The sequence below is a fragment of the Saccopteryx bilineata genome, chromosome 7 (assembly GCF_036850765.1).
Source record: "Saccopteryx bilineata isolate mSacBil1 chromosome 7, mSacBil1_pri_phased_curated, whole genome shotgun sequence".
In the NCBI taxonomy this organism is placed as follows: Eukaryota; Metazoa; Chordata; class Mammalia; order Chiroptera; family Emballonuridae; genus Saccopteryx; species Saccopteryx bilineata.
The window spans coordinates 51,482,352-51,500,631 of NC_089496.1; the positions used below are offsets into that span (position 1 = coordinate 51,482,352).

The window sequence follows — 18,280 nt, forward strand, 5'->3', positions numbered from 1 at the left end:
GAGTCCACAGTGTGGACATCTGGGGTCGGGTTCAGTTTAAAACCCTCTGACAGCTTCTCAGTGCTCTTAGGATAAAAGTTCAAGATCCTGAACATGGCCACACAAGGCTTGGGAAATATTCCAGCCGCACATCTTGGCCACTTGAAGGGCAATCAACTACCCTCCAATCTTAACCTTTCTTCTTAGATCTCTGCTGAAATGTCACCTGCCGCAGGCTCAATTAGGTCTGGGCACTCACATTTGTCCTCTGTGTTCACTTAACATTGTAACTGGTTCATTGGGGGTAGGCGCCGATTTGTCCTTGCACGCTGCCGGACTTCGGGATTCACGAGGGTTGAGACTATCTGGAGCTCAGCACAGGGCCTGCACCTAGGGCAGCGGTTCTCAGCCTGTGGGTCGCGACCCCAGCGGGGTCGCCTAAAGCCATCGGAAAATACATAATGCATATCAGGTATTGACATTCCGAATCATAACTGTAGCAAAATTACAGTTATGAAGTAGCCACCAAAATTATTTTTCGGTTTGGGGTCACCGCAACATGAGGGACTGTATTGCGGGGTCACGGCATTAGAAAGGTTGAGAACCACTGACCTGTGGGAGGTCAGTACGGATGTCTCGTACGGGAAACGTGCACCCGTGGCTTTGTCCCTCCTGGTGTGGCTGTTTCTTCTGGACAGCCCTGAGCGATGACCGGGAGAGCCCGGACAATCAGCTTGTGCAGCTGAGCCCACCGCTGTCCCAAGGTGGGTAACCGGCATGCTCAGAGCGCCCCTAGCTGGGGTCAGGCTCAGTCCCCAGTCAGAGAAGGGAGGGCCCAGCAGCCAGGCACAGGCGGATGCAGAGTCCTTAGCAAAGGGGGCTGCGGGCGGCAGGGCGTGAAGGAGGCGAGGCTGGCAGAGGGCGGAGGGGTGGCACGTGGGGGACATGTGGGGACAGAGACCCCAGAAGAGCTGAAGGGGCGGGCAAGGTGAGAAGCCTGCCTGCTGAGAGCCAGCCCCAGAGGGCTTGGGCCCAGCCTGGGTCCGCAGGTGGCCCGGTGCTGGTCACATCCGACAGGGGAGGTGCGGTTTGCTGAGGCAGCAAGAGAGGCTTCTGCTGAGCAAAGGCAGGCTCTCCCCGCCCAGGCTGCAGGGAAGGGAGCCCGTCCTGGGACACGTGGCTGGGCTGGGGAATTTGCAACATTCCTGGGCTCTCATTAAAATGCCAGTCCTCCGGAAAGCTCTTTGATCAAGAGCAACTAAGACCTGCCCGGTGGCATAGGTGTCAGCTTCTGGTCCCAATTAGCTGTGGGGGCAGGAGGGAAGAGACCCGTGGCACCAGGCCATCCAGCTGCCTCTTCCCGAAGTCAGGGGCCGGGCAGCTTCCCAGGAAAGACAGGCCTCAGTGTGTGCTGTGCTTTTTTGTTTGGTGGTGGAGGTGTGTGTGCGTGTGAGTGCATGCGTGCCGGCGGGCGTGCATGGGTGCGTGTGTGTGCACGCGGAGCCTGAGTCTCCCTTAAACCACACAGCACGCACCACTTGTATGTATCCTCCTTAATCCCCCTTCGTAATGATTTTCAGTGACTTGCAAACATTTTTGATCCCGGGCCAGGGTGAAAACCATCATGCATAACATATGAGTGTATGTGCAACAAATATTTCAGAAAACGACTCATGGAGCGCACTCAGACCTCTTTCTACTCCGTTGTAGCCCGCTTTTAACGCTCTTTCAACCTGACACATTGATTTTGGTTTTATACCCATTAATAAGTGATAACCTACAGTTGGAAAAACACGACTATCCCCTCCAGTATCCTATACCATTATCACTAGAGAACAATTTTGCAATTTTCACACTATACTCTAAGTAGACACCCCACAACACTTTGGCCACATGTAGACGATGAGTGGAGCTGACCCGCAACGCCCCGTGTGACAGGGCATCAGCACCACGCAGAGGCAGACGCGGCCACGCCCCTGATCGCCTTCATTGGGCAGCCGCTGTCCGTCACACGGAAAAGGCGGGTTTGAAACAAAAGCACGTCTGCATCAACGTGAACTGCACTCGGGACCGTGCTCTCGAGACAGCCACGGGACACCGCGGCTCTCCTGCTGCTCCGCGGCGACCCACAGAGACACGCAGTCTCCCGTCATGTGAGCCAGCTCAGACGCGCCACCCACGGTCTCTGCCCGAAGCTGACCTCCCACGCCGCGCGGGGACCGCTCCCCCTTCCAAATGGAAAAGAGGCCCTGCCGGGGGCGGGTCCTTCTGGGGACTTCCTAAGGCACGTTGCTTGGTTTGGCAGCGCTGACCAGTTGGGGTTGTTGCGTCGGAGGTGCATACGGGATGGATGCTTTCTGGAGGACTTAGAGGTGGAGGAGCCAGGACTGTCCACCGGGGAAAGCAGAGAGGGAAGGAGGACAGGGGGAGGGGGGATCAGTTTCCATCCCCAGCACCGAACACTGCTGCGCCTCCCATCGGTGGGACCGCGCGGTGAGAACCCCAGCAATGCCTGCCTGTCCCGCGGCACAGCCCCGCGGCACGGGTCGCGGCTCTGAGTCAGGGGTCCTAGGCTCCAATCCCGCTCTGTCCACTACCCCCCAGAGCCTCGGTCATACCCTCTGCAAAACGGAGCGTGCAACAGGCAGACCTGGTTCCAAGCCTCCCTGGGCAAACTCAGATACAACAGCCGTCTGCAGGAAGAGCTGCCTTAACCCAACGCACTTCTCGGCAGTCTCTCAGAATTACGGTCAGATGTGTTCGTGTTCAGTCAGCCTTCTCCAGGACCCCTTTGGCTCCCTCTTCTCTTCTATATAATAGACCCCCCTTATCCACAGGGGACACATTCCAAGACCCCCTGCAGATGTCTGAATCAAGGATAGTAACAAACCTATATGTATATACCTATGGTAAATTTTAATTTATAAATTAGGCCGTGTAAAAGGTTAACAACAATAACCAATAGTAAAATGGAATAACAGTAACAATGTACCGTAATAAAAGTTATGTGAGGGTGATCCCTCTCAGCAAACCAGCACAAAGGTCTCCCTCCTTTTTCAGAACTTCAGGGACAGAAGGATGGTTCTGACCACGGATCCTAGCAACCCCAGCGTATGATTTTTCTCCTTCCCTCATTAACTTGAGAATTTCCACCTTCTATACTTAAAGGAAGCCCTTTCTGACTTCCCTCTGGCATGCCTGAATTGGCAGCCTCACCACTCCTCTGTCTTGGGGTCATTATCAAGTCCAATGAGGGTTACGTGAACACAGGCCCTATCAGACCAAGACGGCCGACCTGGCCATCACGATGGTCACTGAGTGGCGACCGGGCAGAGAGCCTGGACGAGGACATGAATCAGGTCCCAGGTGGGAGAGAGCGGGACTGTGGGAGATTTCATCATGCTTCTCAGAGCAGCATGCAGATGATGAATACGCAGGAATTGTTTCTCTCTGGGACTTTCCATTGGATATTCTCAGACCACGGTGGACCGTGGGGACTGAAGTCAAGGATGGGGTGGGGGTCTACTCCTCAGTTCCTTCTCCTCTTTCCTCAAAACCTGTGCCCATTTTAAGACTTTCTCTCCGAGGAGACCGTGAGATAGGAGAGTGTGGAGAATGGGACGCATTCAGGTCACAAAGCTCTTTGTGGAGTCCGGTGCTCAAGACCGGGCTGACCTGAATCCCACGTGAGGGAGTCATCTCCTGACCCGGCAGGCAGTACCAGCCCCAAGGGCACACACGGTCCCTGTCTGCCGCGGGGTTCCGGGAAGCTCGGGGCCTGTCTGAGGACCCAGGGCACCTAGGAACTGGGAACTGCATAAGAAGGGGGGCTCCTCAAACAGCCCCATTTCCATCCCAGAGACAAGTGGGGCCAGCTTTGAGAGAGGGTTTGGATCAGGCATGGTTATCTCTATTACTACAAAATAAGAATGTGTCAAAATCAGATACTGTCAGGGTATATCACTGTACTGCAAACATTCTGGAGTAGGTCTTAGCAGGGGGGACACAAATACTATTCTGAAATCGTAATAAAACCACAATTGTCCGCGGCGCACAATCTCCTAACGACATCCTCTACCGTGCCTCATGCTTTCTGGGGAACTGCCTCCTCGCATGCTTAGAATTAAGGATGACAAGGCAATGTTCCCGTTTGCCCAAAAAGGCTGATATTAGTGCAATAATACTCCCTCAGACGAATATAATCCATACTCAAGGCAGATGAAAATGTACTTGCTAATCCCTGGTGAGTGGAAGATTACCTGTTATAACTTCCTCCAAGTTATCCTCTTAAGGAATAAGGAAGCCACAGACTGAAGCTTGTAACCAAGGCTCAGAGGCTGTAACTTCCTGTGTTTATTTTCTCGGGGCATTTACTGGGAGAGTCACTGGCCCCGTGTCAGCAAAGAGAAAGGGCATCAGAAAAACACTCAGGGCCCAGGCAGTGGGGAAGGACGGTCTGTAGGAGGCAGCACAGAGCGTGTGGGAGGCAGACCCAGCGGGGTCCCAGCCTCAGCCCGACCACCGCCCATCGGAACAACCTAATGAGTGGCTGCAGCACCGTGCACGGTCTCAGGTCCCTCACTGTAAACGGAGATAATGATACCTACATTGTCAGACCGGAATGAGGACAGTGACCTTGAGTGCACGCCACTCTCTGTCACTCCTTCTCAGAACATCTAAAGGCAACGCACGATCCACGCAAATAAGCAGGTGGGACTCCGTCAAAGGAAAAGCCTTCTGCGCAGAAGAGGGAACCATCACCAGGACAAAAAGGCACGCCGCGGGATGGGAGCGGGTATGCATGAGGCCTCTACCCAGTGAGGGGCTGACATCCAAAATATATAAAGAACTCACACAATTCAGTATCAAAAGAACAGACGATCCAATTTAACAGTGGGTGGAGGAGGTAAACAGACATTTTTCCAAAGAAGATGCATGAATGGCCAAGGAGTTCGTGAAAAGATGCTCAAAGTCGTTAACAGTCAGAAAAAATGAAGATTAAAATCACAATGAGAGTTCATCTTACACCTGTTAGAATGGCTGTCATCCTAAAAAGGGCGGGGGGGGGGGTGTAAGTGTCAGTGAGTGTAGGACCAGCAGTCACAGCCATCACGGCCACGCACATGCAGGTTCTCACTGGATTCGGGAAGACGGTAAAGAAACAGTGGAGCCAAAAAATGGAGGGCCATTCCTTTATTAAAGTCTCGCACCGGCCGACAAGCAAACATACAGGGAAAACACTTCCCTCTTCATTCAGTCAGGGCCCCCTAAGGCCTGACACATTCTCCAGTTCCACAACCAGGAGAATCTTCTCCGGTTTCTCCTAGAATCAAAGGCCCCACCAGTCTCAGTGGAGCTCACAGGGCCCCTCAGCTCTGGTTCCCCATCTGCACACTTTCTCTCTCTGTGCATAAACTCTGCAAAAACATGGCTTCCTCCTTTCTTCCCCTCCTTCTCCTTCTGCTCTCTCTTTTCAAAACTGTCTGGTGGGAAAACCCCTCCTCCAGCACACATTAGCAAGACAATGGCCTTTCCCAAGCAGGAAGGTAACTTGCAATTTCACAGGTCACATAGCTGGCACTGCCCGGCGCCATTTTTTAACATTAAAAGTGAGCAAACTCAAAAATACAAATTTTACAGATTCATTTGCCCAACAGTGAGGATATAGAAAAAAAGGAGAACCCTCATCCCACCGTTGATGGGAATGTAACTTGGTGCAGCCGCTATGGAAAACCGTATGAAGGTTCTCCAAGAAAATAAAAAATAGAACTAGCATCATGACCGAGAAATCCCACTTTCTGGGTATGTATCCAAAAGAAATGAAAGTCGGTTATCAGAGAGACATACGCACCACAGTGTTCACTGCAGCATTTGCAGCAGCCAAGATACGGACACAGCCGAAGTGTCCGTCAGCAGCTGAATGGATAAAGAAGAGTGTGGCACATACATCCACAATGCAACAGACTTCAGCCATGGGGACTTCCTGCCATTTGTGACAACAGGGATGGACCCTGAGGACATTATACCAAGTGAGTTAAGTCGGACATGGAGAGACAAATATGACGTGGTATCACTCATATGTGGAATCTTAAAAAAAAAAAAAAAAGTGAAAGATAGAAACAGAAGAGAAGTGGTGGCCGGGGCGGAAGGGTTGGGGGAAATGTAGGCTGGGAAAAGTGTATAAACTTCAGCTATAAGATGAGTGAGGGCTGAGGATCTGATGCAGAATATGGTGATTATGATCAATAATAACACTATTGTATAACAGAAATTTGCTGGGGAAGTAGAACTTGATGTTCTCACCAAATAAATAAATATGTATATAAATAAATGCGTGAGGTGATGGAGGTATTTGTTAACTAGATGGGGGGGATCTTTTCACAATGTATACGTATATCTAATTACCTCGATGTACACTTACTGATCTTGCAATTTTATTTGTCAGTTATACCACAAATAACGCTAAAAAAAATGCACAATTCACTTCCACATTTTATTCTCTTTCCCCGACTCCCGACATAACCCTGAGACATAACAGTTTCTGGGGCAGAATCTGAACTTGTGAAGAGCTGAATCTTAACCTGCTCTGAGACACCTGCACGCTCCTCTTCTGCTAAACGCCGCTCAGTGACAGATGTTTCCCCTACTGCGCTGAACAAGTGGAAGTTAATGGCCCACAAGCAAATGAAGACTATTACAGAAAATGGGCTGGGAGACTGTGAGGCAAGGGGCGGGGGAGGGGCCTCCCCGAGAAGATCAAGCATCCGTCCACCAGTCGGTCGCAAAATGAGTGAACTTGCCTGGCCTGGAGGATGTTTCTTCTTTCAAATGACAGGTCATGGCCTACCTCTGGCACAGGAAGAGAGACCACCTCGTATTCAAGGGGGAAGATCAGTGACTAAGGATGAGCACAGGTTTCAAAAATTAGTCACCAGTTACCATGGTAATGCAAATATCACCTAACAACTCCCTGGGCTGTAAGTAACCAAGATGATGCTAAATACATTACTTTAAAAATGGAAAATGGGCTCTAATTTTAGGAACACTTGCATGGGGCGAGAGGGACCTAAGGGCAGAGTGCAGGCAGCCCGGGTGTGCCCCTGGGGACCCAGGACCCAAGGTCCCCCTCCTGCCCTGCGCATGTTGAGTTTGGGGTCACACACACACCCACACACACACACACACACACACGCACAGCTATGCCAGTAGCAGAGAGAGGTATGACGTCTTATTCACAAAGGGTGACGATTAGGGAGATGAGTCCCCTCATTCCCCAGATTCTTAATAAAAGACTTAATCCCCGCTGCTGCCCACGGAGACAGGACAGACTGGATGAGAGTGTTAGGTGGCCATCCCTTTTAAACTCAACATGAAGGATTTCGTCTGGCCCCCCCCAAAAAAAAATTCCCAGAAAATGACTAGGATGCCCAATAAAATAACCATTTTCCCACTGTGCTGAGTGGTTTGCATTTTCTGAGTCTAGACTAATTTTAATTCAAACAAAAGCATATCTATTTTATGAAGTATTGAAATTATGTCAAGAATCGTCCACACACAAACACACTCCCAAGTGAGACTCGGTGCATAACCTCTGTCCACGGTGCACGGTGCCTGGTGCACACAGACCCCATCTCTTCCGAAAAGTGGCCCCGGAGCAGGCGCCCTCCACGTGGTCCCTGGGTGTCGTGCACCAGAACGCCACAAGGGCTCATCAAGTGCGAAATCGCAGGCCACGGCCCAGGCCTGCTCCACCTGAGTCCGCCGGGTGGAGGGGTCTAAGAATCTACGGTTTGAAAAGGTTCTTCCTGTGATGTCCATGTGTCTAGCCAGAGCATCCCCTCCTTAGGAATCTCCCGTGAACTGTGGTCTCTGGACAGTGGTGACAGAAGACAGGAGAGCCACTAGGGAACACAAGCCAACAGAGAGTAATCAAAGGCAGGTGACTTTATGGCTTTTGGACCACAACTCCGGTGGAAAATCCCGCACAAATACTTGTGTTATATATGTGTGTATAACACAAGTAATTCACAAACTACACAAGTGAGAAACTCTGACCTGGTCTGTTGTATTCTTGTTTTTTGGGTTTTTCATTTTTATTTTTATTTTTCTGAAGCTGGAAACGGGGAGAGACAGTCAGACAGACTCCTGCATGCGCCCGACCGGGATCCACCCGGCACGCCCACCAGGGGCAACGCTCTGCCCACCAGGGGGCGATGCTCTGCCCCTCCGGGGCATCGCTCTGCTGCGACCAGAGCCACTCTAGCGCCTGGGGCAGAGGCCAAGGAGCCATCCCCAGCGCCCGGGCCATCCTTGCTCCAATGGAGCCTTGGCTGCGGGAGGGGAAGAGAGAGACAGAGAGGAAGGAGGGGGTGGGGGTGGAGAAGCAAATGGGCGCTTCTCTTGTGTGCCCTGGCCGGGAATTGACCCCGGGTCCCCTGCACGCCATGCCGATGCTCTACCGCTGAGCCAGCCGGCCAGGGCCTGTATTCCTGTTTTTAATACCATTACAACCAACTAAATTGATTTCATAGTCCACTAACTGAGGATGTTTGAAAACCCCTATTACTATAACTTCTACTGTCCTATAATTTTTATCACTTAACAATTTTTATACTTTTCCATATTATGCCTCAAATAGTAGAGGACTATCCAATCTTTCCCAATAACACCCCCAAAGCCACAATATTTTAGCTGCCTTTAGAAGGTGAACCGAGTGGAAAGGAGGCTCTTCTGCTTAAATATATCAACAGCAATACATCTGACGGCTAGCGTCGATATTTTCTTTCCTTCTTGCCTCTTTATCCTTCAAAGAATAGCATGCAGACTATATGAAGGTTGTATAAAACAAACAAAAAAATATTGAGAAAATGAAGCAAAGATGTCCTGCCGTTGTTTCAACCACTTTAACAGGGGCTTCGACAACTAGCCCTGAGAAAGGGAGGTAGACGGCCATGAAGTGCCACATGAATGCTCTAACCAAGCAGCAAGAGCCATAATCAGTAAATCCGCCACAAAACAGGACATGGAAACATATTCGCTCTCCAACCCACCCCGGGGTGGGCTAAGCGCTGCCGTGCGAATCCCGCAGACGCGGCACGCTGAGTGCGGACACCACACTCATGAAGGGTCAACGTATAAGCTTCAGACGGGTGCGTCTAGTCCCGAGCAGAGCGACCGCCCGTCCTGTCCCCTCTCGGCTTCCTTAGTGCCGGCGTCCCAGATCAGACCGCGGGGCGGACCTACCTTTTCCGTGATGTAGAAGTTGGAGCTGTCCGCGTGCTGCAGCGCGTAGTATTCGTGGTTGGCAAGGGACCACCTTAAAACACAAGCGTGAACTGATCAGGAAGACAGTGAACGTCAATTCCAATGTTTACGGGGGAGGGGGGTGGCGTTAAGTGAATTAAACACCCTGGGACTGGAATCCGGCCAGTACTCACCGTACCCCCTCCCCCAATGCGGTTTCTAAATCAAGATGATATCAGCCCACCTTCCCCGCGAAGCCCCACTGTTTCATACGGGGACCATCCTCCAAGCCTGCGGCTCTCCTGCAAGCATTTCATCGTCACGGCTCTGGGGCGGGTGGGGGGCAGTATTTAAATCTAAGGTTACCTCCCTCCCTAGTTTGAAGGAGCATTGCAGAGGGGGGGAAAGGAGGGAAACGAACGCCATTTAAGTGTCTGCGCATCGTTACATTTCAGTTGTTTCTGCATTCCCCAATGCCCAATCACTGATGCTGGCTGCACACTGGACGTTCTAGCGAAGCGTCCCAGGACTGAAATAAACTCCAGGTAATCTTCTAGTCACAGTTCTGCTTTAAAAGTAAAAAAAAAAAAAAAAAAAAAGCAATAACTTCCATATGTGCTTTTTTTCTGATGGTTGGAGCGACTCACAGTAGGAACGCCACGTGGTTGGGATGTCCACGGGGCTACAGAGTGAGCCACCCTGGGCACCTGACTGGTCCTCACATTTACACCAAACGAAGTGTGTTTCCCCTTGGGGACTTCACACCGTTGCCTGCGGAGACGGATGAACGTAGCCAACTTTTCAAAATAAATAAAGCCCGCCCCGGCCAGCAGGCACCGGCCGCTTCATCCTCTCTCCTCTCTGAGGAACAGCACTCAGTTTTTTGGGTGGAGAAAGGCATGCACACTTTCTACAGTAATTCTTGGTGTCTTTGGGCAGGTCGCGGGTTGGAGCTATGGATGATAGCTGACAATCGCGCGGGAATATTTTGCCCGCCTCTCAGACTGTGGGCTAGAGCCCCTCAGAGGGAGGAGTGACGACACTTACCCATCGCAGACTTCCTTTATTATCGCAGACAGCGGTTTTTTCTGCAAAACAGCAAAAAAAAAGGGGAAATACTCTGTTAGTTTCATTTCACCATTTTAAATTTTAAAAAAAGGAGAAGAAGAAGGCTAGTAAAGAGATATCTAAGCAAGGAGACTTTCTATTTGCTATTCTTAGTTATTCTAAATGTGTCTGTTGTTTTTCTCAAGGTGCAATTGACCAGCCATTGCCACCAAACTGATGATTTACTAGCCTGGTGGTACTTTTTTTCCTATATCTAATACTACAAGTGGAACAAAATATACATTGTCTAAGACTCAGCCGCATTAAAATCAGGGTGAAAACACAGGCTTTGTTCAAAGAGCTCGGAGGCAATGGCCAGAATTCCTCAGGAGTCCACGGATTGAGCAAGCAGTTTAGTTCTGTGCTCAGAAGTCCGGACTCGTGATATGTTCACGGGACCATGTGGCAGAATGAAAGGTGAGGTATTGTGACATTTCTCTGCAAGAGCGCATAGAATTCCTTCCACAGCCGTGGCACCTACAGATGCCAATCAGGCAGCAACTGGAGTTGGGCACACTCATGTCACGGGCCCACGGTATTGGGTGCCCTGGTGTCAACTGGCGGCTGACTACAGCTGTGCTCTCTGCCCAGCAGCCGCAGCTGCGCCCCGCCTGCCTCCGGGCAGAAGGAATGTGGCAGAGAGACACACACGGCGTGCCCAGAGATGCCGAAACACTTTCTGGTTTTGGATGCAAACAGACGCCGTCTCTCTTCCAGGGTGGACGGTGGTGTGGCACCAGAAGAACAAACCCTAGACAGAAGAACAAATGGGAAAGAGAAACCGCAGAAGTGCACAGACGGCCCGGGAGTCTCAGACACACCACAAAAACATGTCTTCAAATACAGCTGCGATAGTCCCGCTCCTCTGAGGGTGAACTCGTGTGGGGAAAGGACTTCTGAGTCAGGCAGGATGGGTTCTAACCCCAGCCTGTCCAGGCGCCTGCAAATTCCTCCGTTTGCTGAACCTCAACTAGTTTATCTATAAAATGGGCTCGGGACCTTCTCACTCCTTGAGGTTATTATAAGAATTAAATTAAACTAGCACTGACACAAAGGGCAAAACACACACACACACACAGAAGGTTAAGCGCTAACTTCCTCGCCCTCTCACGGCCCTCACAGAGCTCCATTTCCTTCTTGCATCTCTGCCCTTGAACACGAGGCTGCCATATCAGCCCTCCTGGTGAAGTCTGAACACTGTCGTCCTTTCTAAGGCCCTCCGGCCCTGACCTCGCTCAGTTGTCAGTATCTTCCTCTGTGACATTTACATGATCACGTCTCCCCTCCCAACCGCTCTCCTAAAATCCTGACACTGCTCATCCCAAGTCCTGCAATCAGATGAGCCGCACCCCCTGCTCCGATCCCGTCACCCCTAACTCTGCTTCCCCAACCCCAGCGACTGTCCCGAGCATCAGCCCATCGTCACTAACCACTTGCCATGAGTTCCCGGTCCCATGCTCCACCGGCATTCCTACCTCACATTCCTACCTCCCCTCCGTTCCCCCTTCTGGTAGCTCTTCCATGTACATGTCCAGAGAACCTGCCTTCTCCTTGTCTCTGCCTTGCTCTATGACGGACACGTTTATCAGACCCCGAGTCTCACCTTCCCTCCCCCACAGCCTCACTCTCCTTTCCCCCTCCCAGACCGCATCACCACCCTCGAGAAGGGTCCTCAGGGTCCCAGCACCAGATCCTTGCAAGTGCGTCTCTGGGTTCCTCTCTCTCCAAATGCTCCCTTTCACAGTAATGAGACAAAATCAGAATTTCCCCTCAAACTCTGCTCAGGTCCGTCTCTTGCTCTGAGAACCTCCACAGATGCCCCAGTGACCGTCACTACACTGGATCCCTCCCTTCGCCTGTCCTGCAAGCCTTCCCCAGTCTGGTCGGTACTGACACCGTACCCATTCCCGCATCTCCAGATTGGTCGGCGATCCACCAAACACGTGCACGTGTGTTTATGCGTGTATCCTCCACACTTGCACTTTATTTGTTGACATGTCCCTCTCTTCTTTCTGTTTTCTCTAACGATGAACTCTACCCATCATTGAGACCCACGTCAGAGCCACCTTCTCTGAGCAGGTGTCCCTGATGGCCCCAAAGAGACCGAGGTCACGCCCTCTCTGCACAAAGTACCCCTGAGGACTGTTGCGGCTCCCCCACCTCTTGTCCCTGGGAACACGGTCCCTTGCTGCATCTCTGTGACCCTCTCCTTTGCTCGGTACAGGTGCTAACAGGCCCTATGAGAGACTCAACACACTTCTGTCCAACGGGAGATCTACACATTCACTAACTTTCCTCTAAAAAAAATAAAAGAGAGAGAGAAAGACAGAACAACTAGCTTGAAAGCTAGCCTGGATTCATCAGTGCACCATGTCCCACTTCCCACCCCATCGGCCAGCGCTGGGTGGCTGGACACAGCCGCGGCTAGAACTGGTGGACATGTGACCTGTGTGGCCACTCGCGAAGGGGTCTGTGCCACGCAGTCTGGGAGGGCCCCGAGCGAGACAGCTGATGAGGAGAGTGTGATTCAACGGGTTTAGATAAAACAGATACCAGTCAAGTGACAGCCACCATCCCCGAGCAAGGCTGCAGCGGTGATCAGCACAACCTTCGTAACCGGGGACTGAATCAGACACCCCAAACCAAAAACACTGCTCATAGAAACACTGGTATCACTGCCCATAGAAAGCCCTCAGTTAGACAGGGCTTCTGCGACTGACTTCAATTCCCAGCCAAACCCTGGTGCTGCCCGTGTCTGACTTCTCCTAGCTCGGGACACAGAAGCTATGTCTCAGACGTAGGTGCAGGGCGGCAAGGGAAGTACCTCAGTCTCTTTCTGCAGACCCGCCGGATAATCTGCCTCTCATCTCACTGAGAGCAAAAGGCCCCGGAGAAAAAGAACATTTGATCTAAAAGTTGACGAACCACTGGGCATTTTTTTTTCCCCTGTGACTCCATCAACCCTGAAGGAACTAAAAATAAAAATCTATCATCTACTTGAATATATCTGCATTCAGAATACTGAGGCAAAATTATTTTAACTGCCTGAGTATGTTTTTCTTTTTCCCCTCAACTTAACAAAGACCATAACTGAAATCCTTAACGCCTTTGAATTTGAAGGTCACGGCTACCTCCCCGGAACTCGCAGCGAGCTGAGATGGGCAAAGCAGGAACGTTTTCTCAAGACGACCCGGAGGTCAGGAGCTGCCAGACTCGTGCGCACAGTGGCCCCAAAACACGCTTTCATCCCTGCTGCCCTGAGCCACCCCGAGGTCACCTTGCAGCATTCAAAAGCTTTTCTTCACTTTATATTATCCCCAGAAAATGTTCATGTTGGTGGAAATAGTTTGATTTGTCCAGCAGAGCGTGTATTTCCATATGAACTGTTGGCCAAGAGCCACCCCTCACCGCTACCTTCAAGGAGCAGCTTTGGTGATGCTGGTGCAGGGGGGACGCAGTCCTCCCTGTCTTATTTAACTCTTACTCTCCCGGAGAATTCCTGGCTTTAACTTGATTTACCAAAGACAGTAAGTCCAGAAAGCCAACATTTGCCGTACGAGCAGGATGTGTTTCTCTACTTTACATAAAATGAGCTACCTTCCTGACGATGGCCCGATTCCCTAGCGACGCCTCCCGCGTCTCCGTCTCCGGCCATGCTCTCTCCTCTCGCTGGTCCTCGCTTTCCCGCCCCTGTTCTCTCTCTTGACTCGAACGAAATGTTGGCCTCGTGAACTCCGGAGCCCACGCCTCCCACCCTGATCCTCCTTCTTAGGTCCGGTCCTGAATCTCCAACAACCCCTCGTGGAAACCCTCCCCTCCGAGCTTAACATCATCTTCTTCCTAGTCTGTTAAATAAGATATTGATCGTCCTCCCATCCAAAGCACATGGCTCCTTTAAGGCCTGGCAGGACCCAGGAAGACACACCCTCTGGGAGCCCCTGGCTGTCCACAGAGGAGGAGGCATACAGTCCAGCCTGCTCTGAGGTTCACCCTGTGGGGGATGACCCAGCTGTCGTTCTGCATCAGTAACCCCCCCCCGCCCCCGTCACGCCTCTGATGAACTCAGTTCTTATTCAACCACCTGCTCCTGTCTGTTGGCCGAGGCACCTGGCTCGGGGTCTTCCCCCAGCCCAAATGCCCACCTCAGAGCTCTTGAGTCTACTGCTGCCTCCGCTTCTGCCGTGACACCAGCCCAGGGAGGCGGGCAGCACCCCCATCCGATGTGATCCTGTGCCTGGGAGCAACTTCGAATGGCGGGCTGCGGGTCTCACCTGTGACCTCCACTTCTCAGGTCCACGGCTATCCTAAAACAGGCATCACCCGACAAAGAAAGCAAGGAAAAAAACAGAACTTCACAGACACAGACAACCGAGTGGGGGCTGCAGGAGGGGCGGGGGCCGGGGGAGGGGATGGTGGGTGGAGGGAGGATGCACAGTGATGGAGGGAGACTGGGCTTGCGGTGGGGAACACACAATGCCATATGCAGAGGGAGTGTTATAGAGTTGTGCACCCCAAACCTGTACAGTTTTATTAACCGATGTCACCCCAATCTATTCAATAAAACTGTTTTTACAACAGGACCTGGAAGCATCTTCGTAAGGTATGAAAATGTCGTATCACTATAGCATACACCTGAAACAAATATAACCACTGTAAGATTATACACCAGCTCTATGTAAATAAGAAATAAATTGGAAAAAAAAAAGGAAGACAGACGCCCCCCCCCCACTCACCACCTCCCACCCAGATGCCCTTCCGCGGACATCACGTATCAGCCCTTCAACTGCAAAACCATTTCCACAAAGACTGAACCTTCTTGGTCCTAGACTACGAGAAAAGGCTTTCTCGGGAGCTTCAAAAGAACGTGACAGATGCACTATTCGGACATCTTGAGGGGGGAACCGCACAGCAGGGGGATTTTACTTCGCCTTTGGAGATGGAAATTCATCGAACATATTCTGCACAGCAGCTATGAGTAATGTTGGCCCGGAAAGAAAGAAAGAAAGAAAAAAAAAACAACAACCCGTTTCCACATATCGGGACACCTCTGAGCAGGGAGACATATGCTGACTATGAGTCAGTGAGCCTCTAATGGGACCCGGAGCAACTGAAATGGGTGACAACCCACCTAATTCCTGGAGGAGCCTCCCAGCATTGTGCCAACGACACCAGTCATTCTGTGACAATGTGATTCTTTCTCCAGTGAGCCCTGTGACGACTTCCCATGCTGCCACGCCCTACGCCTTAGCGTGGAGGGACCCCGTGTGTGCTGAGAGCTGGGTGCGCGTCCTCTGGTTTCCTGAGAGGCCTAAGTTATCTGACGGATAATGACCAAACCACGTTTCCCTGAGGCAGACTTGACTGGTTCTTGGAAAGCAAGGATTTTGACAACAGTTCCAACGTGAATCACCGACACGAGATTCTGGTGACTGTCAGGAATGACACAGGGGCTCACAGCGCCGTCCCTGAAGTTGTAAAACCATGGATCGCATTAATTTTTAAAAAATTGAAAGCTGACGGGCTATGCAACCCCTTTCTTGACAAATTGATGATTCATTTCAAAAATGACTTGTTTCAAGATCCAAGAAACTAATTAAATACCAGATTTCCCAGCCAGATCAAGTACAATCTCTGTGTCATAAAAATTACTGGACTGTGTAAATGAGCAAAGTCATGAATAATTAGTAGTCTCGCATATCAGCAGATGAAAGACAAGTAGACAGACCTTTCTGTTTTAGGTATTAGATATACTTCTGCTCAGCAAAAATGATATTTTCCTTCAACTGAAGGGAAACTGCAATTTTAGAAGCTGACAGCAAACCGGAGATGAGGGCTGTAAGGACAGAGCCCGACTCACCTCAATTATTGTTGTGATTCCTCCTCCTAGTCCTTGACTTTACTCTTGTCTCAGTATCAATGTTGGCAGAGCCAGAAGAGATGCAAAATTTTCCCCCCAGAGTTTTAACATCATGGGCAGTGGCAACAGCCAATTTGCTGACTTCTATATCCCTCTCAACCTCCCTTAATATCAGTCTTTTCCAGGAAGCGCTCCCCGATGATGCCAGAGGGGCTGACATGCCCCTGAGCCCCGCCCCTCTGCGCCGATCAAGGGTCCCCTTCTAGGCGGGAACCAGTGGTTCACACTGAGAATTAATGCGGATCTTACGTTCTGCTTCCCTCACCCCCGGGGCAACAGCCGAGTTATTCTCGTCCAGTTCCTGTGTGGAAGGTTCACCGACATTTATGTGTAATGGCTTAAAAAAATTAAAACGTCAGTCCGGCCCGGTGAGATAAACAGAAGCCCGTGGACTCTGATAAGGTAAGCTAGTAGTGTCAGATCAGGTGAGGAGGTCAGGACAAAGCTAGAGACCCTCTGAAGGCAACTTAGGATTCAGGTTCAATTTCAACACAAGATGATGATGGTTTATTGACAGCAAAGAAGCTAAGATTGGATAGAAGAGAGCAGCAACCCACAGAGTCCTGGGCAGCACTGGCGGCCAAGGGCGTGCTCAGAAGGGAGCTGCCATTTTCACTCAGCTTTATCTCCTCAGCCTCCTTGCCTCCGGTGGCCGTGTAGACAGTTTCCTTGCCTGTGATGGACGCATTAGCGCCAACTCCTCCTTCCCGCCGGAATGGTAACGGATGTGTGAGACACCCTCCCGCGAGTGGGGAGGCATGCGGGGGCTTCCAGGTCTCAAATCTCTATCATCCCACAGATGGGACGATGGCAATCTGAGGCTGAGCCCCAGCCTGGAAGAATAATGAAACGGGCTCTTCTGGAAGAGTCCAGAATACGCAAACAATGGCCACAGTCTTACACACTTTCTCAAAACTCCCCGACCTTTGACACGTCATTAACCCAGACTTTTAATAAGTGTTATCCCTTGGCCAGCCTTTCTGATAATAATGCTAATTATTGAGTGGCCACCATACATCCATTACTAACTAAGTATACTTTACAAATGTACTTTACAAATGAGAAAACTGTGCGAAGGCCTCAAGGGGTCGAGTATGTGGCTCCAAGCCTCAGAGCACATGTGACAGAGCCAGAATTTGAACCCAGACCTGTATAATCCCAGAAGCCTTGCTCCTTAACCCCGCCTCAGCTCTGTAACCCTGACAACCATGAACAACAAGCCCCGGCGCCCAGAGCTAACATCTGCGGAGAAGGGCGCCGGAAGTCGGGTATCCTGGTTCCTCGCACACAGGGAGCTCTCAATAAAAGTTATTTAAAGCTCAGTCTTTTAGCACTACCATGTGAGTAGTGGATGATCCTGACTCATGCACCATCCACACAAACTATGATGGAACCCTAAGTTAACACCAACACTTCTGGTACCCAATGGAAGAACCCTGTCTTCTCCTCCTCCCCTTTGACCTTCGAACCCACACCTCCTGCCCTAAGCGCTCGAGGGTCCCCTTCTGTCTCAGGTCTTTTTAACTCGAGTGCATATCCTCCTGTACCTTCAAGCTTAACTCGTACCCCAAAACTCTCTCCCCCACTTTTTTTTTTAACTGTTATTCATCTTCTCCTAGTTTGCCAGAAAAATAAACTTGCAACCCACAAACCCACATGACATCATCCCCACCCTTCCCATTCCTGTTTGTGTCTCAGTCCGGCCAAGTCAGTCTCAGCGTTGGCTCCCGAAACCAGCTTCCCTATTCGGCCTGTGGGCACTGAGAAGCGATGAACCACAAAGGCCGTGTGGATCGCTCAGGGCACTTCTGTTGGGGACACAGGAAGCGCAGCAGCTTAAATGGATGCTCAGCGTCGCATATGGCGGGGTTGATGACGTCATAGGTATGAATGAGAGATGAGGCTACAAGGGCAAGCTAGAAACCCAAACGTCTACATCAGGGGTCCCCAAACTACGGCCCGCGGGCCGCATGTGGCCCCCTGAGGCCATTTATCCGGCCCCCGCCGCACTTCCAGAAGGGGCACCTCTTTCAT

General features: G+C 51.0%; 1 protein-coding gene across 9 annotated transcripts in view; it reads right to left on the reverse strand.

The window, feature by feature from the left end:
• ELMO1 (engulfment and cell motility 1) overlaps positions 1-18,280 on the reverse strand; it is a 485,801-nt gene that overhangs the window by 371,791 nt on the left and 95,730 nt on the right. For all 9 annotated transcript variants that reach the window (XM_066239171.1, XM_066239176.1, XM_066239180.1 and 6 more), the window contains 2 exons: positions 10,270-10,310; positions 9,223-9,295 (listed from right to left, as the gene is read on the reverse strand). In XM_066239171.1, the coding sequence (XP_066095268.1) occupies positions 9,223-9,295; positions 10,270-10,310 (114 nt within the window). The remainder of the gene's footprint in view (positions 1-9,222; positions 9,296-10,269; positions 10,311-18,280) is intronic.